Raw genomic sequence first — 15,550 nt, forward strand, 5'->3', positions numbered from 1 at the left:
TGCTGGGGGATTCATGTAGTGCGTGTGTAATGGGGGTGGGAGGGATTTATGCACTCTGTGTATGGGGTTGTTTTGAGGGGTTCGTGCACAATGTATGTGTATAGGGGTGTGGTCAGGGCTGTGCAGGGACTTGAGTGTGTGTGGAGTGGGGTGTTGGGGGTGAATGCAGCGTGTATGGTGGGTGTGTAGAAGGTGGGGTGTTAGGGGTTTTTTACAGAGTTTGAGGAGTGTGTGGAGGGGTGGATTGAGAGTTCGTGCAGTGTGTTTAGAGGGGGAAATTAAAGAACAAGGTGTGTGCACGGAGAAGGGTGTTTTGGGGGTGATGGTGGTGGGCTTGGTGAAATTTGGGGTTTGATATGTGTGTATGTGTGGAGCAAGGTGTAAGAGGGTTAATTGTAGAGGAGGTGTTAGAATTCCTTAAGGGGTTTAATGCATAGGGTGTGTGCTGGGGTTTGCGCTCAGGGAGCGCGTGGAGGTGTGTTGGGTCTGTGTGTGTGTAAGGGGGAGTGCTGGCGGGTTCTTGCATAGCGATGTGTGTGGAGAGGGCATTGGGAGTTCATATGCCGCATTTGAATATGGTTCATGCGGGGTCTGTATGGAAGGGAGGTGTATTGAGGCATTCAGGTGGTGGGGTGTTAAGGAGGTGTATTTGGGAAGTGTTTCTGCAGGGACTGTGTGTGGTGGGGTGGGCTGCTGTGGTAGGTCTGCAGGGGAGTGTGAGAAAGCATCCCCTGTGTAGCAGGTCTGAGTGTATCTCTGTCTAGAGAGGGTGTCGGTGTGCCTGTTCCTCTGAGTGTCACTTGGATTGTGGGATGCAGGATGAGTCAAAAATCAATCCTTCTGTCTGCAGGGGGTGGCCTGGGGGCAGGCTTGCTCCTGCGGAGCTCAGCTGCCAGCTTTGTCTGTGCCTAAGGAGCTCCCTCTGCAGCAGTGGGCTGCCACCATGGGTGCTGCCTTTCTCAGGGAGTGTCAGAAGGACACCCAGGATGAAAGTGCTACATGGCCAGTCCTGCCTCCTTGCCCAAGGCATGGCTGTGGGCAAGCTCTGCTGGCAGGGCAGATGAAGTGGGGTGTGCAGAGGACACACACAGCCGCCCTGCTTTTCCTTTCCCTGAGCAATTCAGATATTCCATTCTTTGTTTGGACCTGGAATATCCTGATTTCTCTGTTGCAAGAGGGGAGTTGCTCTTCCCTGTTGCCTGATGTTTTCCTCCAAGCGGATGACCTGGCTGATTTGGTGACTATATAAAATCCATAAGGCTTTTGCCTTTAGTAAAAGACAATGAATGTGAGTGTGTGAGCCACTGAATTGCAGGGGCAGCCTCAGCAGTGAGTCATTGTGTGACCTTGACTAAAGCATTTCTCCCTAGAATTCCTTATCTGTCAAGTAGGATGCTCATTTCCCCAAAATAATTTGTGGGGACAGCAAACAGAATAAATGTTGGTTTCTGCAGAGGAGTTTTATTGGGAAGAAATTGCTGCCTTTCAGAGAGATGATGCAGTCCTAGTGGAGTTATTCTCAGCCCAGTTACAGCTGTCAAATGGAGGTGTGGCCTCCCTTAATTTTAGAGATTCTGCCATGTTTCATTCTGATCTCTTAATATGGCCACAGCAGCCTTTTTCTAATGGCAGATCTCAGTCCTGCTTGTCCTAGGTTTTATGTAAATCTTTAGGAATAACTCCACAGGAGAAAATGCAGTTCTTTTTTTATACTCTTCCTCCTTTTATATCCTTCCTGCTTTTTGTCAATGAAGTTAAGAAACCTTTAGTTGTTATATGTGCTTTACACTGGGTTTTGCTGCAGGTAAGAAGGTACATAGTTCCTGAAAATATTTTTTACTGGTTAAGGTACAGGCAGGAGACGCTGGCATTTGGATTCTGTCTTTGTTCTGCCAAAATGGTATCTGGAAACAGCACTGAAGAAGTGGCACTAAAACAAAAATAGGATTGTCTGTGTGGCGGTGTCCTCAGCAGAGCATCAGCTAGGAAAATACAATCTGAGCAAAGTGAAAACAAAGAAATCCAGTGTCTGAAAATGCAAAAGTAGATCTGTATACTGTTATTGACAGTTTAATGATAACAACATTCCCATTTTTCTTTGGATGACCTACGCATCTGTTGTATAAAAGCAATCTGGGAAAGACATTACTTTTGATTTATAATACCATGGTTGTAACCAACCTTGTGGTAAACTATGCTATAAGCTTGTGTGTTTGTATAACTGTGTGCTAGGTACCTTCATGGAAAAACAGAACTTCAGAGTAATTTTGCATACAAGAACAGCACATACACAAACAGTATACGTTTGCTATACAAATTAGCTTTCTGGTTGGAGACCGAGAGTAACTAAACCAGTTCTAGTTGCTATAACGTGACTAATTTATTACTGTAATTTCCAATAAACTAGTAGAACCTAGGCAAAGAAGTCATCAGACAGGCGCATCTCAGTAGTTTAATTGCAAAAGCTGGTGAATTACTGATAATATTTCACATCACGTTCTAAGTACTTGATTACTTCTGCATGATTTAAAGATCTGCTTACATGGTGTAGTCTGAATATACTTCTGGAGAGTAGAGAATGATATTGCACAATACTAATATCCTTGAAACAGACATTTCAGGTGAACAAAACCTTCTTGGTGTGCTGCTAACAAAAAATGGTTCTTGCAAATAAGCCTTTTGGTCTCTAGACCCAGACTTGGTAGTCTGTTCTTCCCTGGCATTCAGACTTGTTCTCGTAAGGTTCTGGATGGATGTTTAGTTCCCAATTTGTCCAAGATGGAACAAGTGAAGTCTCTCTTACTCTTTGATCACATTGGTCTTAGCTGCCAGTTGGGATGTGCCTCCTGGTCCTTTCCTGTACTGAACTCTAATGCCTCACATTTTGGAAGCCCATCAGGACTCTGTCACATAAGTGCTTTTTGCTGCTTACTGAGTTCTTCCTCACCTGTTACTGGCTGCTTTTTCTATACTGTCTCCTGTACCACAGAGTGTACCACAGAGCTGTCTATGTCCACGTCTCCCAACAACCTTCTCTCAAAATCCATCTTTCTGGTAATTTTTGTTCTTCCTCCTTTCACTCCTAACGGCAGTCTTCCATCACTGTACTCATTGTCATAATCTTGACTCTGCATTTTCAGCATTCAGTTTTAATGGATATGTAAATAATGTACATGCTGCCATTGATTAGGACTATTCCTCCTTAATCAATATGTTGGTTTAATGCAGTACAGCATCCTATTACTGCACTGTTGCAGCTGATCCTGACTATAGGTAAATTGCTGACAGCATCTCCCACTTGTGTACATTCTTGGCTGAGTCAGGAGTGGATACTGGGCCCAAGTGTTGCTATCTATCATGCTTGTTTTAGTCAATAAGTGAATATTTTGGAAAAGAGCACTGGATGATCTTTATTCCCTTTCATATTATAATTGGTTCTAGTGACCAAGGCTTTAGGAAGTCCAATATATGAAGCTGCCTTTATAGAATACTGGTGAGCCACTGTTGCAACGGTTAATTCTGTGCCTTGTGCTGTGAGAAAACTTGAATATGAATGATACTTAAAAAATCACGTGCCATCTTTTCCAGCCTTGCTCAAGCTGATATTAGAGCATCTTACATTGTCATCTAAGTTGCTACTGAAATCTAGTTGCCTTTGACATCTGGACAGGATGGCTTGTTCCTTGGTTCATTTTGAGTTTCTGTGTTCTTGTATATTCATCATGATGGGATGGCAAATTCTCCCTGACTCAGCTCTGTTTGCTCTTTTTCTTTGAATGGAGGGCTGGATAAAGGTGGAAGCTGATGTTATGCGTTGACATAAGCAGCAAAAATGGCTTAAGAAATGCTGTTCTTGGCCATGTATTCCAAACTCAGGCTGCAACTTGTTGTCCCCATTGTCCCAAAGATGAGCTCTTTGTGGGACAAAATGTTTTTTTGGAGAGTGAGGGAAAGGCACTAGGGAGACTTCTAGCTGCTGAAGCCATTGCAGTTCCCAGTTAACCTCAGTACTAGTGGAGACTAGTTTTTCTCCTCTGGAGGGAGGGATGATGCTTCCCCAGAAGCCAAATTCCCCACTTGTAAAGATTAGATATTTGTCACAATGTATTTAGAGGCACCAACCAAATGGGGCATCCTACTGTGCAAGGCACCATTTAAATGTGTAAGAAGAGATAACTCCTGCCCAGGGAGATTATGGTCTGAACACATCGAGGTAGAAGAAGGAGTTAGTACTGATGAGGAACTGAGATGCAGAAAAGCAGTCTGACTTGTTTATCCTAAGTCCGTAGATGAGACAAAGATGGAAGTCAGAGCTCTGAGCTTTCTTGTTCAAGTGCTTTTGTTCCCTTCCTGAGCCTTTTTCAGGGCTTGGTCAGTGGTTTGAAGGTACTTGCATATTTCAAGTTTTTTATCATAATTGGACTTTGGACCTACTTCTAGTCAGTGGCTGATTTCATGTGAATTAAGCATCCTTTGCTATGTATAGTCGGGGTCAGAGACACATGGAAACAAACCCATCAAATACAAATATAGCATGGATCAGACATGGTCAGTAAAGGCAGAAATGCAGACATAGATTAAAACCAGAAATTGAGAGACTCAACATTTAGCTTAAGCTGTAGACCTTCTCCCTCTGACCTCCTGGTATGCTCAGGCTGTTAGGCAGGGCACAGCCCCCCTTGCATTGCAGTTGGAGGGCCCATCCAAGGGTGGATTTATGCCCTTTTCCTATGCTGGGCTACTTGTCTGAAATTTGTTCTTGCCTCATATTAAACATTAGAAAAAGCTGAATAGGATTTTGTTTTGCTTGGTAGGGTTTCATTGCAAACATTCTTGGGCTATAAGAGTTATTCCAGAAAGTGCTTCCAGGCTTTTTGTATCCTGTCATGCTCTGGGGAATCTTTTCCTAAATCTTGTCCAGGAGTGTTTAAAGTAATCATAGGAGGGGCTCCTCCCTGGAGCTGTACGGAGCCTGGTGTGTGCTGGGACTGAGGGGTTTATAGGAAGTACATTGAAATCCCCACCCAATGTGTGCATGTTCCAGTTTGCCTGGAAAATGGAATTCACATAGTCCAATCCTGAAGTCTTGGTAACCTGTGACATTGTTTTCTATGGCTGTTGTCCTGATGGCTTGGCTAATTACATCCTGTGTTACAAAACTTATCCTTGTGGTTCTGTTTTATTTGCTCATCCTGGCTGTCATGCTAGAACTGGTGTGGTCCCACCAATTCTTTATGGGCATCGTGTGGTTTTTAAGGTTTGGTAATCGTGCATTTCTTTCACTTTTTCAACAGAATAAGAGGTGCTTCTCTCTCATGGGAGGTCTCCCATGTGGAAGAGCCAAAGGAAGGAAGCTCTTCCAGAGCTCATTTTGTCATGATGGAGTAGGTCTTGAGGTAGAGGAAAATCCTTTTAAATGCTTAAAGTAGTAGGAAGTTCACACATTTGAAACTAAAGGCCTACTTTAATGCTGTATGTAATGAATTCTGCAAGGTGTTAAGTCTGCTTAATTCCTATTGCAGTCATAGTAAATCCCATGAAAGATGAAAGCTGGGCACAGTAGCACTATCTCAACTTTGCAACAGCAGAGCTAACAACCAAAATAATTGACTGCAGCCCATAGAGACTGTTTTTGGAATAACTGTTAGCAGTTACACTTTCAAAATGGCCTCAATCCAGCTTTCCTGATTTTTCTTGCAAGACTTCTGCCCATAGTTCATTATCTTGAAAACTTGCTGGTGCATGCTGAGAAAGGATAACTTTTTCTGAAAGTGCAGCCTGTCATTTTTAGTATTGTCACAAGGAGCTGCTGTAAGAGGGTTGAAGGATTAGCGCTCATCTTGAGCTTAGAGTTTCTCTAAGAAACCTTCTCTAAGGGAAACCTTATCTTTGCTGAGATCATCCCTGCTTTAGGAGCTGAATAATCGCCTTGCGCTTCTATCAAATTGGTAACACAGTAATGTGTAATGCACTCGTAGCCGGGGTAATTCAGTGTGATTCAAGCCATGGCTTCAAATGGCAAATAAGCTGATCGTGACTTAAGGTCAAAGGTCTACAGTCAGTCCCTCTATTGCTAAGGGCAGGATCGAAGGAATAAATAAATGCCTTGGCTTGTTTTGTCTCGTGATAGAAATTGACACCTCTGTAGCACACTGGTGTGATGACAAGTGCCCATCATCCTGCGGGGCTTGGGCTTTGCAGCACCGAAAGGGCATCTTGCACACTGACCTGGCACTGCACTGAAAAAACTGCTGTCCTTAGCTCCATTAGTGTCGTGCAGTGTGGTGTTCAGCAGCAGATTGGATCTTGTCAAGGTGATGCTTCTCACTCTTACAAAAGCTTCCTACCCCCAATGCATGAGCCTTTTGGGCTCCCATTTGGGTTTTTGTTTGGAAGTAATGACATGGCTGTTCATCATACTGTCTCATAGCTTATAGTTGGATTTCTGCACATGTACACAGCTGCTTGCTGTCTAAAGACGTGTTCCTGAAAATATTTGTGCACAGATTTTTATAATTAGGGCTAGGGAGCAATATACTTCTTGGAGTTGTTTCTTTTGCTTTTGACAAAATATCATATCCACTTCCTCCCCTTCCCTTCTGTTATGCTGTGCACATCTTCTGCAACCATGCTGTGTCTGTCAGTTACACTTCTTTGACTGGCATAGTTGTACACCTTGACTTCTCATTATAGGCTTAGCATAGATGGATGTAGCCGAGAAACCAAGAAATCACTCCTATTTCTATGGTAGCACTATTCCCCCAAAGATTTCTCTCTCTTGTGATCTTCTGGCCACAATACGCATGTTCATAGCTGGAAAGTTCACAGTCCTTCATCTCATGCTTGCCTGATCCTCCCACCTCATGGTAAGGTTTGGGTAAAACTCACCTGTGGGAAGTGAGATAGCATGTGTTCCTGGCTGGCAAATGGTAAAAGGGATGTGCCATGTGCCTCACTGAGGAACTTGAATGATAATTTTGCTATTATTTGAGGGTCATAAACTGAGTTTGGGAAGACATTATTTGGAGTGATTTTTAAATTCAGTTAAAACTTCAGGTTACATCTTTAGGTCAGGAAAGAAGAAAAGCACCTCTTCCCTATAGCTATACTTCTCTAACTGCAGAAATGATGCTGAGAAGAGCTGCTATTCTGAAATGCTATTCTGAAGTGTCACTCCAAGCAAATTTCTGTCCAGTTTTAGAATTCAATAAAATATTTTCTACGGTTCGGCTTAAATGAAACAAAGTAAGAAAGGGCAAGGGCAGATTACATTTTCCACTTTTGCCTGTGAGCTTAATTTGAAAGGCCAGTGTATCTGTATATGCACAGCTACCTAAATACCACATTTGTGGAAACAAAGCCTCAGAAGAGTTTTGCCTTCATGCCACTATTGCCTTCAGTGTACGCTGTTGTAAATACACTCGACAGCTATGGTGTGCAGTGAAGAATTCCAAACGATTCAGCTGGAACTAAGAGTAATAGTACTCTACCAAGCAGACCAGTAATCTCTTCCACTTACTTTAAAACATGGAACTTATTAATGGAAAATATGCTCCAACACCACACGTGTTTATAGAATGTAGCACAAATATATGCTTTCTTTCATTGTGGCATCTTCTGTCCTAAAGTGTTATGTAAACACAGATGAAAGTCAAGCCTTGCAACACTTCAGTGGCAGGTATTCCTACTTCTGTTTTTCAGGTAGGGAAGCAGAGGTGCGGGTGAGGCAGGAGCTTCCACAGGGAGGCCTGAGGCAGGGGTGAGAAGAGTATTCAAATCACTTATTCCTAGTATTGCGTTTAAACATAGAAATCCCTGTTCTTGAAGGATAATGCTACAGTTCTCTTGAGCATGCTTATAAAGTCTCTGCCACACAGGGATTACGGGCTTGGGAGGGCTTGGGTTCTTAGCAGGGCTAATTCCCTGAGAGCATTTCAAACTCCCCTTGCTGCGCTTTGCACTCAGTTGTGAAACTGGGCCTGCTCTGCACTGCGTGTTGCTTGACTGGCGCAGATGAATAAACCACAATTTATCACTTTTATTAATAAGAAAGATTTAAAGCATTCAGTGCTTCCAGAAAACAATCAATGATCTCCAGTGGGAATTATTTATAATGTATGATGCTCTGTGGGGAATCTTTATGCTTCTATTGAGTCAGTTTCAAGAAGCGTAAGGCATTAAGGAGCTTCAGCGATGGGTACTACATGGTCAGTTTATTGAGAGGTTTTGCTGACAGCATACATGCTTCAAATATAGATTTTTATTGTTTTTTCAAGTTAACAGGACCTCCTGATGGTCGTATTGCGTTAGTTTGGGGTACACTAGTTGATAAAATGCCCAGCTGACGGTGTTCATCATGAACCTTTTTAGCTCTCTTCTCCCTTCTCTATTTCTGCTTCATCTTCAGAAGGGAAAACAGAGTATCTGCTTTCTGTTGATAACGGTCATTTTATCCAACCAGGGATATGGAGAAAAGCTGCAGTTGGTGATGTAAGCACCATGAGTACACGCCACTTTTTGGCAAACTGGTTTAAAAAGAAAAAGTTAGCATCCTGCATCTTTTCTATGTCTGCTTGTGACATCAAGGTCTTAGCAGTAACAAGGACATAAATACTACACAGACCATTGTTTTAAGCCTATAAAGCCGTCTGTTTATTGTGTAACTTTTAGGGGTCTCACTTTATGTTCTATGAAGGAATTGCCTCAGTGCTTCCATCAAAAATGGAATTTAGTCAGCAAAAGGATGGCTATATGAACACTATACTGGATACATTATGTGCCTGGACCATAAAATTCTGTGGAAATCAGTGGACTACTTGGAAATCCATATTTATACCTTTGCCAATTGCATCTCTAATCCTGTCCTAGAAATCCTGTAATGAAAGCCAGACTCAGATGCTGGGTAGGCTTTTCAAAGATGTCCAGGCTCTGGAGTTTGCAGTAGGGAAGAGATAAGGAAATGCAGCCAGTCTGTTTATATGAAGAAGGATTTTTTTTTTTATTCAAAATAGCTAAATCTATGTCTTGATTTCAAAGTAATTGTGATATTTGAAGAACTTCATTCTGTAAGATCAGCCCAATAAAACACTGAAAGAAACTCCACAAGATCCTACAGACACCCGTGTTACACCTTCAGTTCCTATTAAAATTTTATCTAATGGTGAGACAAAAGCTTCTTCCTCTAGCAATGACTGACTCTTTTTCGGTGTGTCCTCAAGTGCTCAGCAGCCTGAGTCATTTCAGACTAGACAGCTACATTCCCTTAGGGATACTGTTTTACTGTCTCATTCTAGTAATAACTCTTCTAGCATCCATCAGATTTGCAGGCACAAAAGAAGATCCTACAAATCCTTTAAGGTGCTCTTAAAACCTTAGATAGGGTCCTATAAATTACAAACAAAGCTTGAAACTAATTTTGGATGGGATAGGGAAGGGCTTTTTTGTGAATTACTAACAAGACTGCGTAACCCTTCTCTACCATGTCTAAATTTGGATTTAATATATTTTTGGTTGGTACCAGCCATATAAAAGCAAGCAGTGGTATTTGGTGTAGTGTTTTATCTCAGCTGCCACTAGGTCTGTCCTCTAATAAACCACTGGTACTACAATGAATCATATTTGTTACGCCTGCTAGATTTATCAAAGCTGCTTTTGGTAGAGAACTATTCAGTGCCAGATTTTCATTATTTTTCAGCATGATACAAAAGGTACTTTGTGGATGAATGTTGATAACCTCTTGGCTAGTAGTAGCCAAGCAAGTAGTAGCTATGTCTGTAAAGATGGAGAGGAAGCTGGCAAATTACAAAATAATTTAGGTGATTAAATTAATTTGGTGTATAGGAGCTTTTAGACAGCTTAGTTGCATCTTACTTAAATACCTTTGTAACCCTCAACCTTTTTTAACCCCTGGTTCATGTGACTGAGTGGTAGTATATATTTGCTGATGATGAAAGCTATGGCTGACCTGCTTACTTTGGGGAAATACTAGTCATATTTTAAATAAGCATAAATATAAAATTAAAATAAGACAAAACATTTTAATATCAAGCTTTCATGGAAGTGGTAATGAAAACAGTTATAAATTATTTATATGATTAATGGGGGGAAATGTATAGTGTCTGTTTTTCAGCAGTCTTATGGGAATAACTGTAGAATTAGACTGGTGTTCATTTCTTTCAAAAGGGGAGAGTTACGTCTGCTCATCTGACAACTTCTTCAAGAAGGTGGAATACACCAAGAATGTCAATCCCAACTGGTCTGTCAATGTGAAGACATCTGCCAACCAGAAAGCACCTCAGTCTCTGGCCAGCAGCAACAGTGCCCAGGCAAAGGAGAACAAGGATTTTGTGCGTCCCAAGCTGGTAACCATCATCCGCAGTGGGGTGAAGCCCCGGAAGGCAGTCCGTGTGCTCTTGAACAAGAAGACTGCCCATTCATTTGAGCAAGTTCTCACTGATATCACTGAAGCTATAAAACTGGAGACGGGAGTGGTCAAAAAGCTGTATACCTTGGATGGGAAACAGGTAGGAGATTTTACAGATGTTATGTCTTTTTCTTTCTTTTATCTTGAGGCTTTGCTGACTCAGAACAATTCTTGAAGCCTAAAATTAACCTGAGATGATCACTGCCATCTGTTCTCTTAGAAGTCAGACTTCTCATGCCAGTGGTTAAGTTACTAAATTTTCACCGATATTAATATCAAGTAAAGAATGTAGCCAACCGTCTGAGTGGAACAGATGCTCCGTCCTGCACGCCAGCGTGCAGTGCGTGTCTTCCAGACTAGCTAAATAAATAACATGGGGAGTTCGGCTCACAGCCACCAGTTGATTTGGCTCTGAAGCAATTGCAAGAACTCTCAAGCTTTGGATTCACTAAGTGAAAATGTGTTGCTTGACTTTCCTTGCTTGCTAAAATAAAGAACTGATCCGAGCATGCTCTTCTGTCTAGCTCAGTAATTAGCAGGAAAAGAATGGAACTGTGTTGCATTTTCTTGACTATGTGCATGAAGAGATAACATGCAGAAAGAGATTCAGATCAAAAATAATTAGTGGGTCATCATAACATGCTTCATGTCTACATTTTCCTGGAACTGAAGGAAACATCTGTCTCTTGTTAACTACACAGCAATAAGCCATTTCATATTGCTGTATCTATGAAAACCCTTAAAGGAATGTGGAGGATAACTTTGGGGACTGGGAAGAGCTAGATTCTTCAAGGAAAATTCTTAACTTGATTTAACAGTTCTGTGTCTTTTGTAACTGAGGGATGATCTTTTGTCACTATTTTTCTTGCTCCAGATTCTGCAGTATGGCAGCGGGGTTGGATGCTGGCTATTCTAGGGAATGATGCTATTGCTTTAAATTTACTCTTTCCTATTTCTGGAGAAAATTATTCAAACACTGTCTCTTGAAATACCATGCCAACCCTAGGCAATGCATCCAACTAACATGCAGAATTTACATATGAAAACGATCATCCTTCATCCTTCCAACACCAAATATAAGCTCATAAAGTGTCCTGCACAGTCCAGGTGCAGGGAGCTGAAAGTAGCATGTCACTCTAACCTGTCTGGTAGTCTTGCTTTGTACCAACCTCTGTAAAATGCACATTAGTGTCTGCTTTTAGCCTCAGATACACAAAAATCTCATCTGCTTTTCTTTCCACTTGTCTCAACCCAGCACTACTTATTCATAAAATGGATAGTTTATACATGACTGGGTGACTTTACAGCTAGACCGTCCATAGATATAGTAGCATGCAGTAAATAAGCAGTGATACAGGGAGTGTGATGCACTGGAAAGCTTGGAAGTGGCAGTGGGAAGAGGAAGGAGAGTCAAATAATCCATCCCCACTGAGGACACCATACATGGGCACAGGACCATGGGTTTTGAATCACAGCAGCTTTAAAAAGGGTTTAGTAGACGGATCTGGCCTGAAAGCAGTTGCCTACTCATCTACTCATGCTGACACAGAGTTCCATTGTTCTCTAAGTTGTGAATGAGGATTTTAATCTGAACCGGTAAATTGCCTCCATTCTTTGAGAACAGACAGCATTTTGGAGGTGAGATGTTGCTTTGCATGGTGTGCAGAAAGAGGGATGCCCCAGATGATTCCACCAAACTGTTCTCTTCATCTTTTTTAGCTAGTTACAGGAGGAAGTGGTGTTTTCCATCCACCTCTGACTGGAGAACAAGACCAAATGGGCCCATAAACTGAGCTGAGCTTGTGGCCTGGTCACTGGACCAGCCTGTGAAATTGTGTTAATTACCAAGTGGGGATTTGGGAAATGCTGCTTGCTCTAAGGTTACGGATTGCTAGAGTAGTGCTGCTGTGGGGCAGACTGCAACCTGTCGTTGGAGTGGCTGCCTTGCATGGAGCTACAGCTGAGCAAGGGGCACAAAGATCTATGTAATTTAGCAATTCCTACTGCAAAACGTTGTCCACAGGAGACAGCACACCATACGTAACTCTTCTTGAATCAATAAATAAAAGGCAATCTTGTTTTTCACATGTTAAGCTCTGATACCTTACAGTGACCAGTGCCTTAATTCAGCACTGTTTTGAATGGGGCAACCTGACAACTTCACCATTGCTTTTTATTGCAGAAATGTGATTTCAGTAAAGTCTGAGTAAAGATATCACATTTAACAACTTGTGCTGGCTTTATAATTCACTGTTTTATGAAATGTGATATTTCATTGTGTGTTAGAGATGACACCACCAGGAGTTTCACTGTATGCAAATGTACACGCAGCTTTGCAGTTAGTGAAAAGAGTGAGATTTCATGATTTGACAATAATGGAATGTTTGATATTTGTTTGTGGCATCAATTACTGTTGAAGCTTCCTGAAGAGCAAGCCTGGTTCACCAAGGCTTTGTTTTTATTGGAAGGTTTCCTTCAATGTTTGTTGTTTTTTTTTTTTTTTTTTAATCTAAGTGTATCTGAAATTTGCCACCTATGTATGTTCTTAGTGTTGACGCTAGAACTATAATCTTCTGCTGTGGGTACAGTGTTTGCTGTTAGGTTTTCCATGACATACTGCTCAAGAAAATCTGACCTTCTGACATGACATTAGAGGTTTTTGCATGTCTGATTCTGACATTAGAAAGAGATTCTTGAATGCCTAATTCTGACAAACAGTACTTTTTTTGCAGGAGAAAATATTCATGCAAAAACGCAAGCTGCTCAAAGCTGAAATACTGACAAGAATCCTGGCAGTCTGTCTCTTTGAGTGTCATCAGAGGCACATTACTCCCTCTGTTGTGAAATGATAAAATTTACAAAAGGAACATACAAAGGAAAATCATCCTTCCTCAGTCCATGAGCTGTAACTTAATGAGGGGAGATGATTATTTTATTTATAGGCATTTCCATGGTGCTCATCAGTAGAGTAATCAAGATGCTTTAGAAGCATAGACAGTAATGGCAATGATAGTGGTGTGTAAATAATTACATTTCTATGCACTGCAGACCTGCTGCATTTGGAGTGAGAAAGCAGTTAATTGAGAGCTGGATGGGGGGGTGTTTGAATAAATGTAACACTCACCAAAACAGTGAGGTTAGGGTTTTTTTAAAGAAAATTTTGTTTCTTTTTATATCTTGGGTTGTCTGTAAAAATATGGCCCTTTTGAAACTGCTAAATTAGTATCTTGTGTTTAAGTAGTTTATTTAACTTAGTCTTGCACGTATTTCTCATGCCTTGTGCCTTGTCTATCTGTACTCAAGTTCCTTTCCTCTTTGGAGCATATCATCACCTCTTGATGGACACCCTAGAACTCAAAAGGGGTCTCAAATTGTGACCAAAAATGAGTCATGACAGAGAATCACAATAGAGATTTAAATTTTGAACTTTCATGGCCATATAGGAAATGGTGTATGTCAAAGAATTCAGTGCATTAAATAAATACTATTGTGGATCAAATTCAGCACTTGGTGTCATGATTGCAACTGCTGTTGTATTGGGATGTGTAATATGTATAATTAACATATACACGGGCAGGATCAAATTTGATCTGATATGTGGATCATGTTGGAAAACAGTTATTTTAGTAGATTCTTTCCCTGTTTTAAACTCATAGGTATACCATGTCCCAGACAAGTCTAGATTCCTGGGGGCACTGGCTACTTTGTAAACACATGACAGTTTCTGCCTCCTGTCATTAATAAACCAAATTAGAAAACATAATTTGAGACTGTAGATGAAGTTGCATTCAGATATTTTGAATGCAATAGTCTGAACTAGACTCTGCAAATTTTGTATAGCTTTACTGTCGTGTTTGTGCTTGAGTTTCTTTCTTATCATGGTGTACAATAAGTAGGTGTTTTTCTGGAAGAGAGGAAGCTATTTCATCACTTACAGCCCAGTGCCCATCTTCTGCTTTCTGCACCTTGCTGTGTAAGTGGTGTCTGTCTGCGTTCATTCCTGCTTTTAAGAAATGATCTGTAAAACTAATGTCTTCTGTACCTACAGAACTTTTATTTTCCTGTGCTGCCTTGTATTCTGAAGTTATATTCTGTGAGTTGTTCAGCAAGTATATGAAGAGATGTAGTAACAGAAATCAGTTCCTTTTTTCTGTGATTGGATGAGTGAGTGATACTCTGGGGTGACCAGAAATTCATCAGGCATGCTCAGTTGTAGTTTAGCATTAAGATATTTTCTGTGGTATGGAAAATTTCTTCGACTTTTTCTCCAGCTGATGTATTGCCATGTCTTAAGTAACTAAATACACCATTTTGTGACCCATCAATTAGCATCACCAAATAAACAGAATAAGGTGCTGTTCAGATGGAGAGCTTGTACACTTCAGTTCCACAGAAATATAGATATTCTGATCAAGCAGGTAACTGAATGTGTTTTTAGCCATAATAACATACAATGATCTCTTCTGGACTTTTGAAATCTTCAAGCACAGGGAGAAGTCACACATGTGCTATTCATTGGCTTTTACCTAGCTCAGAAAAAGTGCTTCTGTTCCACCTGAGTTTTAGCTGTCTCATCAGATGAAGTTACATACATTTTCATATGTCAGGGCATTTGTGACTGCGCTCCCGAAAGAATTTCTAGTCTTAATAAAATGGACCCCTCTAGCAGTCTTTGCTTTGAAAAGGATTTCATGTGGCAGGTGATGAGTGAAGTTCATCTCTGTTTGCAAAGCTGATGCAAATGCCTAGGAGGCCAGCCTACCTCTCCTGTCCAGAGAAGAAGTTGCCATTTCATTTTAGACTATTTGCATTGAGGAAGGGCAGTAGCCACAGAGGGAGAAGCAGGGTGATTAAGCTCACAACAGGTTAAAGGTTGGAACTTTGGAATCAAAGCCAACAAAATAGTTGATAAAGCAACTCCTAGCACTGCACTACTAGTAAAAAGCTACCTCAGATGCATCCATACAAGTTGCACTGGAGAAACCAATCAAACTTTGGAGCTGCTGCACTGTTTTTAAGCTGGGATTTGGAAACAAACTTGTAAAAACTTCATTGCTCTAGTGTCAATGCTAGCAGTGGACCAAGCTCTGCCAGGATAGTGTAGCTCTATTGATTATGTTAACGAAA

General features: G+C 41.2%; 1 protein-coding gene across 2 annotated transcripts in view; it reads left to right on the top strand.

Moving 5' to 3' along the window:
• DCX (doublecortin) overlaps positions 1–15,550 on the top strand; it is a 71,735-nt gene that overhangs the window by 762 nt on the left and 55,423 nt on the right. For both annotated transcript variants that reach the window (XM_054214597.1, XM_054214596.1), the window contains exon 2: positions 10,183–10,523. In XM_054214597.1, coding sequence (XP_054070572.1) covers positions 10,183–10,523 — 341 coding nt within the window. The remainder of the gene's footprint in view (positions 1–10,182; positions 10,524–15,550) is intronic.

The sequence above is a fragment of the Rissa tridactyla genome, chromosome 9 (genome assembly GCF_028500815.1).
Source record: "Rissa tridactyla isolate bRisTri1 chromosome 9, bRisTri1.patW.cur.20221130, whole genome shotgun sequence".
In the NCBI taxonomy this organism is placed as follows: domain Eukaryota; kingdom Metazoa; phylum Chordata; class Aves; order Charadriiformes; family Laridae; genus Rissa; species Rissa tridactyla.